The following is an 18,930-nucleotide window of genomic DNA, read 5'->3' on the forward strand; positions in this document are numbered from 1 at the left end:
GTTTTTTTTTGCAAAGATTCCCCCTCACCCCACTGGCCTCTAGGGCCTCGCAGGGACCATTTGAGTTAGTGCAGTGGCCGTTTTTAAAAATAATCTTCTTTTTTTAAAAAAAGGCCACTGAAAACAAAATGGCCACTGCGCATGCTCAAATGGCCTCTGCAAAGCCTGGCATGACCTAGAGCCTCACAGAGGCCATTTGAGCATGCATGGTGGCCATTTTGTTTTGGGCAGCCATTTAAAAAAAAATTAATTTACAAAATGGCGCCCACTTCAAGTGGCGCACGGGGCACGTGCCCTGCCTGCCCTACCCCTAGATACGCCCATGGCACTACCGCCTGGGCATTCCAGCCAGCACTTCCACGTGTGGTTCAAATGGGGGTGTGTGTGGCACTTGGCGCCTTCCCAGGAGTATAGGAGGAGGCCACTGTGCACTGCAGCAGTGATGAGCAGCCCATTCTGCTGTACCTTTAGAAGCTGGTGGCAGACCTGGAGACGGAGCTGAGCCAGTTTGGGACAACAGAGACCAAATCTGACTGGACTTGGTAGCAGTTGCCAGATTGCTCCTCTCATGCCTACCGACCAGTGTCCAGAGTGAAAGGGTGTTCCCCATGGCCAGGGATGTGGTGACACTCCATCACTCGTGCTTGGATGCTGGCTTGATGGAGCAGCTGGTCTTGCTCAAGGCCAACCACCCCTTGCTTGGCTATCCTGAGCTGCATGTGGAGGGTGAGTGACTTGTGGTCATCACCACCCATTTCAACACCATTACCAGCTCACCTCACCTTGGTGAACCCATAGATATGTCACAGACTGCCCGTTAATGCTGCTGACACACACAGACATGCACATGTGCACCCAACTTCCCGTGATGATGATGGACTGGTGCCCTGTGGCCCATCACCAATCACAGACAGTGGTGGAACAGACAGAAGGATGTTTCATTTTGTTATGTGTTAAGTTACTGGGTTTTTTTTTGTTTTTTGTTTTACTGCTAACCTCCCCCCCCCCACCAAAGCAGCACAGACCTGCATGCCCAGCCAATGATGATTAGATACTGGTGCCCCACCTGCCAGCCAAGCAGTCTGTTAGCACAGCCGGCTAACCTGTCTGAGGCCAACTCATTCTCCAGATATGAAGAGAAGAAAGAAGACTTCTTACCAAGTACGTGATTTCCTTTTCTCATTCTCAGCATTGTGTTTATACTATATAGTTTGCTTGCAAAGATATAGGCGGGACACATGTCTCTGACATAGCAATAGCTTTCCATTATTTTACATGATAACTGGAACTAGCTTTGTAGTCTAGATAGAGATATTAGCCACATGCATGTGCTATAGGGCTACTATGTATTGTGGTACTCATGGTGGGGGAAATGGGATTGTACCAACTTGCCATGCCAACATGCCAACATGCTCCCCAGCCACAACCCTGAGCATCCACATGTTGCTTGCCGCTGAACAGGTGAAGAATGGGTAGTGTAGCTAGGGAGCACGTTGGTATACTCCTGCAGTAGCTGTAATGTGTGTATATCAAGGTAGATGCCACTTGGTATACAACAAGGTTGTTCATGAGACTGATTACCTGGGGTGGTGGGGAGGGTGGGTGGAGAGGCAGGCTCCTACCTGCCTCCCCACAGACAATCACAGATTGTAGAACTGTTTGCTGATTGCACACCCACACGAGCACCAGGGCACGAATCAGCACACTCCAGGAAGAAGGGGGAATGCATATGCTGGGTCCTCCAAGAACTTCGAACACAGCGAATACACAGTGGAGAGACTGCTTTTTGTGTAGCAGCCATTCTGTTCCATGAGGACGCATGGTAGTGGGCTGGGGGAAGCTGTTTAACCCGGTGGCAATCACCCACACGATCACCCGCCGAGGTTAAGCAAACCTCAGGTTCACGTAACCTTGGCTTAATGCCAGGTTAAAAAGCTGGACTAGGCACAGGGCCAGAATCAGGAGTGACCTCACTCCCAACGTTTCACATGCACCACCTAACCCAAGCTAGCCCAGCCCAGCCTGTGTTAGGCTGCACATGGGAATAGCCTCAATACATGCTTTCAGGGTAGTGTGAGCCACTCACAGAGACGCTCCCATAAAGTGACAATCCACTCCCAAGTACCCCAACCCATCTTACACATACAGTATGGAAGAAAGAAAAATCCACATGCTGTATTTATGAATCACTTTGCAATTCAGAATTTCAAACACGACAATACTCAACCTTCAAGAAAAAATAAACTCCTTAAACGGAGAAAAAACCAGAGGGGAGTGAAAACAGAACCATGAAGGAAAAAGTAGATAACAATGTGTCTTTCACAGGACTGGTACTGCTGGAATTGGAGGCAAATATTTTAGAATATATTGGAAGGTGTTCTACAGGCACTGAATATTAGTATTGATCTAATCCAGCTTGGCCTTTATTTTCTCCAGTTCTGATGCTATAGCTGGTGGTGTCTCAACAAAGTCCTGTGCTCCTGATTAGGAAAAACAGACATAATATGTCACAATAATCAGAGAAATCTACACATAGTGCTCACACAGTGCTGCCTATCTTTTATATAATTGTTATCGTTCAGATATTATACTACTCCAAAAGGCACTCAAAAGATACACATGAATTCTCTTATGGGATAGAGAAGTCTCTCCCTCCCCCACACCCCTTGAACCGGACACACTAGGGGTGTGCAAACCAGTCTGGTCCAAAGCCTGGTTCAACTAAAACTTGGGTAGTTGGAGTGGTCTGGATTCAAACCCAGACTGCCCCCCCAAAGGGGGTGCCATTCCAAGCTCAAACTGGACCAGCCCACGATAGGACACTTTATATGGCTTTTTGCCTGTTTTTTTGCCATTTCCCTGCCCTTTGGAACCTAACCCTCCTGATATCCATTTCCCCAATGGAAATGGTATCTGTATCTGCAGTATTAGCTGAGAACGGAACCCCCACAAATATTGAGGTACTCCTGTATTAACTCATCCGCCATCTCTCCTCCTCTAGAGGCTCCTCTGTGAATGATGGCATCGCATCTGAACAGTGCTTAGTTAGGTGTATGTCCCTAGACAACTCAGTTCACATTGTCAGACACTATATGGCTGGGGCCTTCGTGGCAAAGTCTATCTTCTGTTTCCTATTGGTTAATTTGAGTTATTTTAATCTCCTAGGTTTTACCTGTGAAGGGAGCTATTATTTGGATTGGGCCATTCCCATGGATTGATTGGTTTCCTGTACAGCTTTCTGAGCATTCAGCACTATGATTGAATGCGCTTTCAGGAGGAGGATGGGTTATGTCTCCACCACCCACTACTTGGACATTTTTCTTTGAGTTGCGTTGGTGACTCGGAGAAATGTTACCACCTTCTGACCAAGTCTGAGTAATCAGTTAGTAAGCTGGAGGTCCTGCTAGCCCAGAGTAAAACTGAGTGCACCACAAACAGATAGTTTGTCCTGGGTATTGAATTTGGTTCAGTCATGTCCTGCAGCTGCTTGCCAGCAGACATGCTAGTCAGCTTGTGATTGAAACACCAGGAATTAGGGAGTGGACCAGAACCGGCTGGGCTCAATTGAGCCTGATCTGCCTAGGGAGGCTAGAATCCAGTCCGGATTTGAGCCAAACCGGGCTACCATCCAGCTTGCACATCTCTACCAAGAATGCTTACAGGCCGTCTCGCAAGATGGCACCATAAACGGAGCTGTTCCAGCTCTTTCCTCACACATTCTTATAGTTCCAGCCATAAAGCTGGTCTCAGAAGAAAAGAGCTGGCTTTTCCTACTGGGGGGTGCCTCTGGAATTTGGGCAGACCCAGGGAGAGAAGCCTGTCTTGAGGAACCTTTCTTCAAGCAAGACAGAGATCTGCCTTCTCGGACCGTGGGAGCGATATGCTGATCATCTGCAGTTGAGTGGCTTGCCTGCTGCAAACTTTCTCTTTCTTATTTGACTATAAATCTGCCTCCTTGAGCTTAAAACAGACTATTTCCACTCCTTATTGCTTTTTCTTTTATCTCCCGGGATTTCAACAAACTTTAATTGGACCTTATTAGGACTTATCAGAGCAGAGCTCAAATGCCAAACATCCACATTAGTGGCTTTCTTTTTGTTTTGTTTTTTTGTTCTTTGTGCTGCCTGCTATTTTAATTTCTGCAGTCAGAAAGTATTTCAACATTTGGACATTAAAGACTTCAGAGACTGGATTTATGGATACTTGATGCACTAAAGATCAGATGTACGAACTAATTGCTCCTTAGACAAACTGGGGGTGGTGGGGGTGTATTTTTTTTCATGACTCTTTTGGATGTATTTTTCCTTTTTGTCCTTGAAATATCAGTCTGGTCCAATCTACTTTCACCTCCCCTGTTTCCTTCCCTATCTGAGAATGATTTGTTATACTGAGCTGAGTTTCTTAAGATGTCACAAGAGGATACCAGATGACCATGTATCTCATATGAACTCTGTATAAACATCAATTCTTTGGTTTCCTCAAGCTGGTTTTGTATATTTGATTGCTTGTATCTTATGAAGTGTGGGCTTACTGGTTTTTAGGGTGTTTCTTTGGGACTGTAGTTTTTTTCTTCCCCACCCCCTCTTTTTAAGACTGATTTCCTTCTTTTTTTACCTCTTTTTTCCTTAAACGTCCTATCAAGGTTATAAGATCCTAAGGGTTACTGAGGACTACATAACCTATTTCTACGAAGAGGGGATCTACCTTGTCAAATTCTACCCAATAGCAGAAGAAGCTTTTTCTCAAGCGTTACTAAATCTGTACAATGGCTGATGTATTAAATTAGGGAATTGTTTTGTATTTTCATGTTCATACTTCTCTTACGTGAATTTTTTTAAATTTATTTTTTTATATTCTTAGATGTTAAGAAAATAGATGTTTGGTACAATTTTACAGAAAATTTGATTAATATAGAGGTAATAGATTATTTTGAATTATAATACTGCTTTAATACTGTGTATTCCTAAGAGAAGAAAGTTTTTGCCACCTTTTCATGAAAAAAATATTGGAGCTTTAGCACTCCTTTTTCACAATCCAGAAGAATGAGTAGGGGAAAAGATAAAGTATGGCATCAGACTGTTACAGCTGATACAGACCCCGAGGGTTTTTTGTTACAGAACTTCAAAACTGATGGACAAAATTGCTGCTCATCTGGATGCTTTTCAAAAAGATGTTAAATCTAGGTTTGATGGGGTCGAAGAGAAGTTAGCATAACATGACCAATTAATTCATAATATGACAGAAACACAGAAAAGACTGGAAGTTGCGAAGACAGTGTCTGAATCCAATCAGCATTGTTTGGAACACTGAATGGAGATTCTAGAATTTCAATCGTGTCAGCAGTCTAAAAATCCGAGGCATTGGGGAGGAAGTAGGAAAAGAACACCTTCAACAGGAGATCGTGGCTCTCCTTCTACAATTTTTTGGGCTTGATCCAGAAGATTCTCTTGATATTCGTGAAGTTTACAGAGTGAACTCTAGATACGCCCGAGACAAGAAGTTGCCAAGCGATATTATGGTAACATTCATGAACAGAAGGGACAAAGAGACAATTTTCCATGCAGAAATAAATTCTCCCTGGGAGTATGAAGGCAAGCGGATTGGGATTTTACCTGATGCTCCTATTGATGCTTTAAGGAAATGCCGAGTTTTTGACTGTCATTCTCCAGGAAAGAAGCATCAAGTATAGGTGGGCCGTACCTTTCTGTTTAGAGGCTTTTATGGACCATGGAAAGGCAGAGGTATATACGCCTCAAGATGCAAAATGCTTTTTGGAATCTCTGAACACAACGAATACCTCAACTATCCTCTCTAATAAAAGGCTTGGTGTCTGTCCGTGGACGGACACCAAGCGTGTGTCCGTGCCTCCCTTGGCGGTTCTGGGCATGCGCGGAGCGCATGCCCAGAACACGCCGAGGGAGACACGACCGCCAGTACCTGGCGGCCATGTTGGGCGGCCAGAAGCAGCCGCCCAGAAGAAGCCGGGAAGAGGCGGCGAGGGAAACGGTGGGGCCGGGAAGAGGTGGCGGGGGGAACGGCGGGGCCAGAAGCGGCCTCCACGAAGACAGGGAAGAGGCAGTGGGGGAAGAGGTGGCGGGGGAAACAGAGGAACCGAGATGGGGGACAGGAAAGCTGGGCGAGGTGGCAGCGAAGCCGCCGCCGCCGAGGCCTGGCCGCGCCGCCAAGGACGGAGAACAAGAAGACAAAAGAGCCCTTGGCCGGCCCCAAAATTGCCCATGCCCTGGGACAAATGTTCCCCACCGCGGCCGCCACCGCGGCCCGCTCACCCGCCCTCCAGGCTGCCCAAAATCTCCGTTCCCGCTCCCCCCCAAATGATTAACGGCCAAAATGGCCCATGAGAAGGACGCAGCCCCCACCTATCGCCCTCCCGCCCACCCTGCTGCCGGAGCCCACCTTTCCCGCTCCAGCCCACGAAAGTTGGGTGAAGAAAAAGCATAATTCACAAAGAAGAAGTGAGGAGCTCATGAGCAGAGCTCCTCTCTGTGCTAAGCCACTGCCCAAACTGCCACTATGGACGCAAAGGACGCCTATTGCGTCCATTGCAACAGTATGGGCAGCAGCTTAGCACAGGGAGGAGCTCTGTTCGTGAGCTCCTCACTTCTTCTTTGCTAATTATGCTTTTCCTCTGCCCGACTGCCACGGGCAGGATCGGCTCATGCAGAACCACACCACCCAAAAGAGGAGCAAACGCCAACAAGGGCAAGCAGCACAATGGCCAGCAGAGGCAGCACACTGCCCAGCCAAGGGGAGAAAAGAGACAGGTAAAAAAAAAGGGGGGGGGAGGCTAGTGCCCGTTATTATAACGGGCTGAAAAATACTAGTACTAGATAAAACCCTGGGTGAGGACCAAACAGAAGATTCCAAACAGGACCAAGCTTCAGCTTACTAGCAGGAGAGGAAAGGCAGAGAGAAAGCAAAAGGGGAAAATATTTTAAAGAAAATAATGTTATGGATGAAACAATCAGTTCAAGAGAAGAAAATTCTTTCTGAAATTAAAAAAAAGAAAAAGCAGATATTATTTGTCTACAAGAAACTCACATCATGTCAAATAATGTGAATTTACTAGATTGCAAATCCAATAGTCAGAGCTATATTGCCTCCGGACACTTTAAAAAGAATGGAGTGGCAATTTATGTTAAGAACCAATCTTGGATGCTGGAGGGGAAAAAACCAGGATACTGCTGGCAGATACATTATATTGAGGTTCCAAACCCAACAGTCGCAAAAGATTACAATTGCCTCAATTTATGCTCCAATTTACGCTTACGTAAGTCTCAATTTTACGAGCAGTTTTTCCAGTCATTACTGGGGATAGCTGAAGGAGAGGTATTCATGATGGGAGATTGGAACGCAGTCATTTCTCTGACCCTTGATGAATCCAGACATGATAAGAAGAACTCTGGCAAACTGTCAAAAAATGTGCTGGACTATTTGATGCTTTTATCCTTGGAGGATGCATTGTGGTTCAGATATCCTTTTGAGAAGGGCTACACCTTCTTTTCCCAACTTCACCAAACATACTCTAGGATAGATATGTGCATGATTTTGAAATCAGTGTTACCGAGAGTGACTGTTGTGGAGGTGGATCCCCTTTGGTATGCAGACCATAATCCACTAGTAGTTAAAATTACTAAAGAACATAGATGACCAATGGGATGGAGATTGAACAACCCCCTTTTACTACAAGAGCAATTCAAGTTGAAATGCCAGGACAAATTAAAAACTTTCTTTCAGAGAAACATCACAACTGAAGTCTCTCTATTTTTGGTATGGGAGGCTAGTAAAGCTTTTATGAGAGGAATATTAATCTCAGAAGCATCCAAGAGGAAGAACGACTCACAGAACCAGAGAGAATTATAATAAAAGAACTGAATCGCTTCAAAAAGATGAACCTTAAACACGACATATGGCAGTCTATAACAGAACTTTGTAAACAAATGGATCTTATGGACTCTAAATACACGTACAGGAACATGATATACACAAAACAATTTTTTTTTAAAAGGCAATAAACCTGATAAACTGTTGGAGCATCAACTAAGAAAAGAACGAGAGAATAGAGCAATTACCTCCATATGGAATGGGAAAGAATATGTCTCAAACACAGATAAAATGGTTGATAAATTTACGGAATATTATTCTATATTATATAGAAAAGAAAGAAGGGACCTGGAGGAGATTTTGCAGTTCCTAGAAAATTTGCAAATACCCTCGTTCATAGACAAACAGAAAGAACTGCTTAAGAAACTGATCTCAGAAGAGGAAACAAAAGAGGTAATCCGTGGTTTAAAAAATAATACTCCTTGTCATACTACAAACAATTTCAGGAAATACTAATTATTAGGGTTCTCTCTGTGTGTGTTTTTCTTTCTGTTTTGTTTTGGCCCAAATCTGAAACACCCCCATTTTGTTCTTTGTTCGAAATCAACCAATCCAAAACACCCCAATTTTGTTCTTTGTTCGAAATTGCAAAATCCAAATCTGAAATCTTTTGTATTTTAAAAAATGGCCCCAGGCAAAACTAGTGGGTGGAGGTGGTAGTGTCCAATGGGTGGAAGCTACCACCCAAATTTCAGAGGACTTGGGCAAAGGGTTGATTTTTGGTGAATTTTTGAAGTTGGTTTAAGGGTTGAGAGAGACTCCTTTCTGTAACCCTGGGAAAGCAGCTGCCAGTGTGTAGACAATATGAACTAGAAGGAGCAGTGGTCTGTCTTGGTAGGAGGCAGCTTCCTATATTCCTATTTAGGCCCTACAGTCTTCTGAGGGAATTTGCAATAACATTGTTGGGCCACTACATGTGTAAGAGAGCATGTCTCCAGGTGGATTTGCAAACTCCATATGCATACAACATCTATCTGAAATATGGCACTTGTAGCCAGCAATTAAATACATTGTCATTATATAATGATAAGCCCACACACAATAGCAGCCTCTATAGATTACTTATAATTTAATTTTAACGTACATTGACATATTTTAATACTGTGGAAACTTTAACTGATGATTATTTATACACATCTCTATAACATAAAGCTGCTTGAGCCTCACTGACTGACTTGACTCACTGACAAAACTCCTTGCCAGCCAGTTGCAAGTCAAGTCAAGTTTATTTATGGTCAAAGACCACAAATCAGCCAGTAGCAAATATTGTCTAAACTGAAACTGCCAGAATTATTCAATTAGCCAATATCAAAGCAATGAGAACGTGTTTATGAGAGGGCCATCAGCCCTGAAAAGCTATAATTCAAGCAAACATTTTAGCCACCGGCTTCCTCTGTTTACTAAGTATAAGTCTAAATTCATAACTCTTGTTAGGTGTTCAGAGCACTTCACATACATTATCTCAGTCATTGTAACAACCCTTTATAACAGATGTGTTGCAAATTGAAGGAAATGTGGAGGAAGAGTTAGTGGTTCAACAAAGACCATCTCTTAGCCACTATATTACATGTCATTGGCATAGTTCTGATGAAAAGCCAGTCAGTCTTTTCCCCAAAGACTTCTTTCCTGCAGTGGAATCTTGGGGAAACTTAGGGCTCAGAGCTGGAGCATGTGCTTTGCATGCAGAAGGTCCCAGGTTCAGTCCCTGGCATCTCCATAAAGTCAGAGCTCTGCCCTGCTTGGTTGCATTCATAATGGCCATCTTCCTACAAAAATGACCTTGGTTAACTGGCAACAAAAGAGGATGCACTGGGGTGGTCCTTCCATTAGTCGGGTGAGGCAGTCACCTCAGGCTAGGTGTAGTAAGCAAGGGGGCAGCAAGTGATAGGCCTCTGGACTGTGCTGTTTACAGGCCTGCTTTGACTTCTTACAGGATTGCATATGGGGGGCTCAGATAAATAGAGGATTGCATATGGAGCTCAAATAAACCTCCAGTACATGGTATTGTTTCACTTTTTTAACAAGAGAAGTTTTCATTTTCAGCCTGGGGGAGGGAAGTGCTTATAATAAACAATTTAAATCTACTTTAAACTAGTCACAAAAAGTAATTCCATTTTCTCCTCACCTGTACAGAAATAGCAGTTAAAATTAGTTTTTAGCTAGCAGTTAGCAGTTCCAATTGTAGAGATCATGGACCATCAGTAAACTAGTGGTGGGGCTGAAAAATATGTTTTCTTAGTAAGCTTCTGTACCTAGGGTCTCAAAGGAAATACAACTTTGGGAAGGTAATTGTGAACATGGTAATTATCTCAAATGACTGTGGTTTTGTTCTTTTTTATGAAGCCAACAAGGATTTCCAGAAGCCAGTATTATGATAAAAAACAATGCATATTCTGAGTTGAGGTTCGAGATTAGCCATGTCCCATAATTGCTGCCTCTGCTAGTTTTCCCTTTACAGCTGATAAGTCAGGTATCTATCTATAATAAGCAACCATAGGAAGCAGGGTGATACAATCAAGCTACACACTGATAGTGATGAGATAGATTGTTGTTGAGATAAAAGATGTCAGAGTTCTTCCACTTGCAGCTGATTTTTCTGTTGTTGAAATGTCTTCTTGAGTCCAAGGAAAGTAATGTCATATGCAACAAGAATTATTCTCTTCAGACCTCACATGAATACTTTCAGCCAGGCGACTTTGTCATTGGCGGAATGGTGTCTCAGTATTCCTATACTTCTGATCTTTTATCTTTCAAAGACCACCCTAAATTGAAGTTTATTGATGAATCCACGTAAGGCAATATCTTTTCCCTAGTATGCACCAAGCTATAGTAATGAAATAGAATCATATATAGAGCTATCCAATGGAAAAAAATTGCAAGCTCAGAAAGGAGTCTGTCTTTAAAAAGTAAACAAACATGTTGTTCCAGGTAGGTAGGTAGGTAGGTAGGTAGGTAGGTAGATAGATAGATAGATAGATAGATAGATAGATAGATAGATAGATAGATGTCACCTTCTACAGGATATCCTCATAATTTACATTTTGCCTTGGCCTTCTTATCAGTTCTATGAATTGTATCTAAAGAAAATGATTCCTACCGTAAGTCACATTGGAAAGAAATGGGACTCAAGTTAGTCATGACTACCTTGCTTCATTAATTTCAATAATGGTTAGCCAGGATTCAATTTATTTGGATACAACCCTATATTTCTGTGTGGGAAAATATTTCTCTGTTCCTTTCAACACTTCCTTACTGCACAACAAAAGTTTAAAATATAAAATGACCTTCATTTCTAACTTCCAATATTTTCCAATGTCCAGTTCCTAATCCTTTTATTATGTTATTCCTTTTTCAGGGCAACGCTGAAGAACTACCAGCAGATTCTGTCTTTTGTATTTGCTGTGAAGGAAATCAAGGAGAACCCAAATATATTACCAAACATCACCATAGGATTCCACATCTATGACAACTACTTTGATGCAAGGATGACATATCAAAACACCTTGAACCTACTGTCCACCTGGAATAGGCCTGTCCCCAACTTCAGCTGTGGCATTCAGAAGAAGTTGGTAGCTGTCATTGGAGGACTTGATTCTGAAACATCCTTCCATATAATCAACCTTTTAGGCCCTTATAAGATTCCACAGGTACTGTAGAATGTGGTCATAGGGCATGAAAGATTCCTAGCTCTGATTTTAATGAATCCTTTCCTAGCCTGTCCTTTCCTAGGACAGGCAGGGAAGTGAAAAGAGCAAGAGAAATAGTAACAGTAAAACAGTAAAAGAGAAATAGAAATGTGATTAATACAATGCAGACAGTTCTTACATATATTTAATGAAAATATTGTGCACAATAACAGCATTTTTTACATTACTCTCATAGTGCGGGAGCCTTTTCAGGGTGTGATGTGATGAGAACAAGGATAATGTGAGTTGTGAGTCATCTATCTGAACATGCAAAGGATCTCTTTCAGGTTTTTTATGTTTTCCTGGTTGGGTAACATAAACACATTAGAGGATTCCTGCTGAATTGGACCAAAAGTCCATCTAGTTCAGCATTCTCTTTCCAGCTATGGCCAGACAGATGTTGATGAAGAGCATATTGGGAAGATGCAGGACTTTATGTTGTAGAAACTCAACTGACAAAAACTGAAAATAGCTATGCTGGACCATTAGAAGGGTGGCGAACCCCAAAATCATAGTAAGATGATATCTTTGGTAGGAGCAACTAAAATGCCAAGAGGTGGTGAGCAAACCTTTAAGTTCATTAACATCCTTCTTCAGTCTTGATGTTCAACAAAGAGGGGATAAGATTTATTTGGACATACAGTAGCAACAAAGACTCAGTGAGCAGATTCTAATATGGAGTATTGTGAACATTTGCTAATTTTGACTGCTCTAGATGCAAAAATGATTTCAGTTTGCACAAAAGGCTTCTTTAAGGAAAGATTTTTTTTAAATAAGCAATAGATTTTACCTCTAACAATATAAAAGCCAGCATTGATTCAGATCTGTCACTAGGGGTAATTGGAATACATGAGTCCCTTATAAGGCAGAAAACTGAAAGGAAAAATATGTTGTCATTATTTCATATCATCATGGAGGGCTCAAGAAAGAGTTCATTAATATCAACAGGGTGTCGAAAAGCCACAGAAATCCAGGCATGGAATAGGAAAGGTACAGAGATTAGCAAAAGATGCCATAAAATGTGACACTAGCTTAGCTGGCTTTAGAAGGGGATTAGCATAGTCTACTAGTCATAATAGGTGAATGGAACCTCCATGCTCTGAGGCACTGAATACCAAGTATTGTATATGTTTTTTTCATGTATTTCCTGTTCTTCCTTGAAGGAGCCCAGAGTGGTCTACATGGTTATATTTATCCTCACAACAACCCTGTCAGGTAAGTTAGGCTGAGATCTACGTGACTGGCCCAGAGTCACGAAGTGAGGACAGATAGCATAGAAGGGCTGTTGCCTTTATGCTCGACTTATGGGCTTTCCTCCAGTCATCTGGCTGACTACTGCTAGAAACAGGATGTTGAATAGATGGAGGTTTGGTCTGGTTCAACAGCGTTCTAATTCTCATATTTTTATGAGTTTATGGATATGGGGGCTAATATTTCTAAGGTAAGCACAATTCCTTATAAATGTTATACATCCCCCAAGGAAACACATTAAGTGTGTTTTTACACAATTCATGTTTTCGGCAATATTTTCCAGAACCTATCAGAAATAGCTGGCACCATCCCCAGCTCATTTCAGACTGGGCCATTTTAATTTAATTTAGGCGGTATCTGCTGTATCTCAGCAGCTATCAGAAAGAAATTGTAATTCAGCAAGCAGTTGACTGACATTATATATATATATATATATACATAGTCTCAAACTTGTTGCCTTAGTTGTAAAAATGCACTTGTTTTTACTTAGGTCACCTACTCCTTCCTTCAATCAGGGATGAATGATCAAGCTCGGCACCCTTCCATCTATCAGATGATGCCCAATGAAGCATTTCAGTACCGTGGGATTGTCCAGCTCCTCTTGTATTTCCACTGGATATGGGTGGGCATCATTGCAATGAATGATGACAAGGGAATACACTTCATGCGCACCTTGACACTAATGTTTAACCACAATGGTGTCTGTGTTGCTTTCACTGAAAGAATACCAACCATGGCTTCCTTATTTGACATTGTGTCTCTCATGAGGCACGCAGAGAGTATGTCCATTCTTCTAAACAAAACCAATGTCATTGTCATAAATGCTCATATTCATACCATGTTTGCTATGACTGGATTAATCAATATGGCAACAGTAGCAGACATGAGCATGGCAACTATAAGTAAGGTATGGATTATGACAGCTGAATGGGACTTCACATCACACACATCTGTAGCAGAGCTGGATACACAAGTCTTCCAGGGTGCCTTATCATTTGCAATTCACTCCAAAGAACTGCTGCAATTCCAACATTTCCTTCAAATTCTAAATCCTCACTATTCAGAAAGAGATGGTTTTATCAGGGGCTTCTGGGAGCAAGCATTCCAGTGTTCCCTGTCTAATCCTAATATGGATAAGGAGAATGGAGAAGGCTGCAGTGGAGCAGAAAAGCTGGAGAACCTGCCCGGGCCATTCTTTGAAATGAGAATGACAGGCCAAAGCTACAGCATCTACAATGCTATCCATGCCACAGTGCATGCTTTACATGCCATGTACTCCTTTGGACCCCACCACATGGCAACTGAAGGTGGGAAAAGGCTTGAGCTTCTGAAGTTGCAGCCTTGGCAGGTAATATCTTGTCTCTAAAGCAGCTCTAGCCCCATCTCAGTTTCCTTTGCTTTCCCATTTGCTGCAACAGCCACTGTTTTCCATGCTTCCTGCCAGTCTCTTCCTAAATAAATGGGCTCCCCACCATCCGTTCCTATGAGCAACTTGTCGAATAGTATCCCATGTTTCCATTGCCAACCATGGCATCACTTAACAAAGACATGTGGCTACCTATGCTTCATTAGTTTCTCTTGCAGCTATGGAAACATTGTCCTTTTCCAGAGCTCTACAGCTCTAAAAAATATAACTTTAACTGTAAGAGAATGAGGCTCTACACATGAGCGGGGTGTAGAACCCGGGAGAGTTTGGCGGGGAGAGTGGACTTAGCCCGCTCTCCCTGCAGATGATCAGTGGTGAAGCCCTGGGCAGCCAGATCGGTCACCACCATGATTACCAGCTCTTTCACAATTAAAAAATCCAAGGTAACCTCTTTTAAGGGGAGGAAGAATTAGGCAGCTAGCTGCCGTGGAACCACCGGGCTCACCTTCAAGCCCAGTGGTTCTGAAGATCACTAGAAAGTAGGCTCCCTTAGCCCACTTTCTAGTGATTGTGGGAATATGCTCATTGTCTTCTTCACAATGAGCTCCATAGACCATTGAGATCATCCAGAGAGGTTTGTCTGCAGTTATTACCAGCTAATCTGGTGGCTACGCCGTGATGGGCCTTCTCTGTTGCCACCCCGAGACTCTGGAATGTACTCCCTGCTGAAATAAGAGCTTCTCCATCTCTGACAACCTTTTGAAGTCTTTCCAGACACATTTTTCCTTCAGGTTTTTAACTAGACTTGCAGTTTTAAATCATTTTAAAGTTTTCATGTCTGTTTTAATTTGTTTTATGTTGTTGTAAACTACCCAGACACAGATGTTTAGGGTAGTATACAAATATAAGAGATAGATAGATAGATAGATAGATAGATAGATAGATAGATAGATAGATAACAGAGCCGCGCCATGGTGGCACATGATCTGGAAACCCGGCATAGCAGAGTGTAATTAAGTGGGCTAGCTGCCGAGAGCCACGCGGCTCCCATTGCAGTGCAGCACATGACTGCCAAAAAGCGGGCTCCCTTAGCCCGCTTTTTGACGATCGTGAGAATCGCATCAGTATTTTTTTTAAAAGGCAGCATAGTTATCCCTTTCCAGAGTGCTATGCAATCTGCTTCTAATTCACCTGTTGTAGCTTCACTCTTTCCTGAGGGGCATCTCATTTAACAATAGTGGTGGAGAGAAGGTGTTTTTCAATAGGAATGGTGAACTAACAGCTGGATTTGACATTATCAACTGGGTCACCTTTCCAAACCAATCTATTGTACGAGTGAAAGTCGGAGGAATGGATCCCCAGGCTCCACAAGGCAAAGAGCTGGCTGTTAATGAGAAGATCATCAAATGGCACAGCAGATTTAACCAGGTAGGAACTGAATGTTTAACAAAGCCAAACAGGAAAGTGGAACAATATTAACCCTTGACAAGACATCCCTCCTGCCTGTTTGAAGTACTTTGGAATGCACCAAGACAAAAGGCTTTTGCCAAAGTTCCATCAGTTGTCCTAAGGCTGAATGTGTTCTGCCCTTTTGCAATCAGCCACATTAAAGCCTTTCTACTGGTCCAGCTTTGCTGTCAGAATCAATTCGGTTAGGATCCCAGAATTACTGCTATCCAAACTTTTAAATGAATAATAACTTAACCATCAGTCCTACGGTAACAATCCCTTGCATAGAGTTCTTTCTTGGGAATATTATGCAATTATTATGCAATTATATGTAAACGGACTGTTTACATGTAGAAAAGTCAATCAGATGAAAATGGAGTACATACATACATACATCTCCAATTTTCAGGTCCTGCCACTTGCTTTGTGTAATGACAACTGCCACCCAGGGTACAGTAGAAAAAAGAAGGAAGGAGAGCCATTTTGTTGCTATGATTGTGCTCCATGTCCAGATGGGAAGATTTCAGACCAAAAAGGTAGGAAATATAATATGCAGTTGTGCACAATATATTTGTATGAGCTTTTTTCATTATATTTCAAGTATTTAAAAATAGACCAGGGTAGATAGGAATAGTTAACATGGAACAGGGTAGACAGGAACCCTACGTGGCCACAATAGACCCTTGGGCCCCAAATAGTCATCAGCAAACTAGCCTCCAAAGCACACTTATGTTCCTGAAGCTGAAGCAGCTCTATTAGGGCTTATTTATTTATTATTTATCTATGTAAACCACTTTGAAAATGTTTGTTGAAAAGCGTTATATAAATTGTTGTTGTTGTTTGTTGAAAACAAAGTTCAAATGTGACCCATGCAATATTATTACCTTGCCACACACTCCAGGACATTACTTTTTCACTCAAGGAGGCCACTCCCTAACCTCGCCCCCAACCTCATTTGAACATCCTCCCTTGGTTCCCATTTCAGCTTTCCACTGAAATGTTGACATCAACATCCTCAGTTTCTTGACCTGCAGTCTCCATCTTTCCAGAACACACCTTGAGCCACCAAGAGAGAAATGAAGAAGCAGGCATACATAAGTGTGGCCAATGTGGATGCAGATGCACATTTGGATCCGTATTACAGTGCTCATCGGAGCCCCATTGAACTGGTTGGATTTGTTTTTCACTGTAGATAGGAATACTCAAGGGACCAGTTGCCTCTTTTTAAGTTTATGACAGACTTAAATTCCCACTGTGTGGCAGTTCAAGCAACCAACAGAAAACAGTTGATCAGCTGGGTAAGCAGATGTAGTATAAACTGAAGCTCTTAAAGGGCCCTATTTAGTTCAGCATCCCCTTTCTTTCCCCCATCCAAATTGTCACCATCTCTCTAACTTTAAGAGGATTTCCAGTATTCTCCTATCTATCCTGCCTATTAGGAAGTGGCTCAGTGTAAGAGTGTCCTTTCTTCCAGCTTAGCTAAGCCCAAAGGGGATACACAGTGGCTGTGGAGAAATTCTCCACCTTGGCTTCTATTGCTGGACTATGGAGTTTGTGAGCCTTTCCTCATGAGCAGTGAGAAAAGGCTGCAGGATTTGTGAGGAGGAAGCCGTAAAGAGCTTACCTCCCCACAGATGATCATGCTGTTTCCCCTGGGCGGGCGCATCGCCCACCCAGACAAACACCAGCTGCTGCTGGCAGCTTCGAGGGTCGGGGTGGTAGGACGCCCCACGCTCCACTGCCCCCCAGAGCTCCAATTGGTTGTGGCATTTTATTGTGATGGGGAAGTAGTCTTGGTAGTTTCCAACTGTGTGACAAATCCATTCTTGCTGAGTTCTATTCTAGATTACCACCTACTCAATATATGATGAATCTCAATTGTTCCTAACCATGAGACAACCACTTCCAAAAATATGCACTTGATTTAGATCATGGAAACACAATGCAAGTGGGGCTATTACAAGTGTGTGGTGCATTATGGGGATCCCCTCCACTCCAAGTCTACTAGCCATGGCTTCTTGCAGCTGCAGCTGTCAGACAATCTGGAAAACAGGGTTAAGGGAGCGCTCGCTCCTTTAACCTCATTTTCAAAGGAGGCCCCATAGGCAGGTTTGCCACTGTGGTGCTGTTGGGATTGGGCCCGATCCTGGCAGTTCACATGCAAAACTGGGCTGGGCTCCCTTAGCCTGGTTTTACGCGCTCGTGTAAATAGCCTCTGTGTATGTCTAAGGCATAATCACATTAATACAGGTGAAACTCGAAAAATTAGAATATTGTGCAAAAGTTCATTAATTTCAGTAATGCAAATTAAAAGGTGAAACTGATATATGAGATAGACGTATTACATGCAAAGTGAGATAAGTCAAGCCGTAATTTGTTATAATTGTGATGATCATGGCGTACAGCTCATGAGAACCCCAAATCCACAATCCCAGAAAATTAGAATATTACATGAAACCAATAAAACAAGGATTGTAAATAGAACAATATCGGACCTCTGAAAAGTATAAGCATGCATATGTATTCAGTACTTGGTTTGGGCCCCTTTTGCAGCAATTACTGCCTCAATGCGGCGTGGCATGGATGCTATCAGCCTGTGGCACTCATGAGGTGTTATGGAAGACCAGGATGCTTCAATAGCGGCCTTCAGCTCTTCTGCATTGTTTGGTCTCATGTCTCTCATCCTTCTCTTGGCAATGCCCCATAGATTCTCTATGGGGTTCAGGTCAGGTGAGTTTGCTGGCCAATCAAGCACAGTAATCCCATGGTCATTGAACCAGGTTTTGGTACTTTTGGTAGTGTGGGCAGGTGCCAAGTCCTGCTGGAAAATGAAGTCAGCATCCCCATACAGCTCATCTGCGGAAGGAAGCATGAAGTGCTCCAAAATCTCCTGATAGACGGCTGCGTTGACCCTGGACTTAATGAAGCACAGTGGACCAACACCAGCAGATGACATGGCTCCCCAAATCAACACAGACTGTGGAAACTTCACACTGGACTTCAAGCATCTTGCATTATGTGCCTCTCCATTCTTCCTCCAGACTCTGGGTCCTTGGTTTCCAAATAAGATGCAAATGTTGCTCTCATCAGAAAAGAGGACTTTGGACCACTGAGCAACAGACCAGTTCTTTTTTTCTTGACCCAGGTAAGACGCTTCTGACGTTGTTTGTTGTTCAGGAGCGGCTTGACAAGAGGAATACGACATTTGAAGCCCATGTCCAGGATCTGTCTGTGTGTGGTGGCTCTTGATGCACTAACTCCAGCCTCAGTCCACTC

At 42.9% G+C, this 18,930-nt stretch overlaps 1 protein-coding gene across 1 annotated transcript in view; it reads left to right on the forward strand.

Moving 5' to 3' along the window:
• Positions 1 to 608: 608 nt before the first annotated feature.
• Positions 609 to 18,930, forward strand: part of LOC128331054 (vomeronasal type-2 receptor 26-like) — a 31,040-nt gene continuing 12,718 nt past the window's right edge. The window contains exons 1-7 of the mRNA XM_053264417.1: positions 609 to 726; positions 8,027 to 8,295; positions 10,589 to 10,692; positions 11,258 to 11,549; positions 13,330 to 14,187; positions 15,406 to 15,633; positions 16,064 to 16,190. Of these exons, the coding sequence (XP_053120392.1) occupies positions 609 to 726; positions 8,027 to 8,295; positions 10,589 to 10,692; positions 11,258 to 11,549; positions 13,330 to 14,187; positions 15,406 to 15,633; positions 16,064 to 16,190 (1,996 nt within the window). The remainder of the gene's footprint in view (positions 727 to 8,026; positions 8,296 to 10,588; positions 10,693 to 11,257; positions 11,550 to 13,329; positions 14,188 to 15,405; positions 15,634 to 16,063; positions 16,191 to 18,930) is intronic.

Source organism: Hemicordylus capensis, chromosome 6 (genome assembly GCF_027244095.1).
Source record: "Hemicordylus capensis ecotype Gifberg chromosome 6, rHemCap1.1.pri, whole genome shotgun sequence".
Classification (NCBI taxonomy): domain Eukaryota; kingdom Metazoa; phylum Chordata; class Lepidosauria; order Squamata; family Cordylidae; genus Hemicordylus; species Hemicordylus capensis.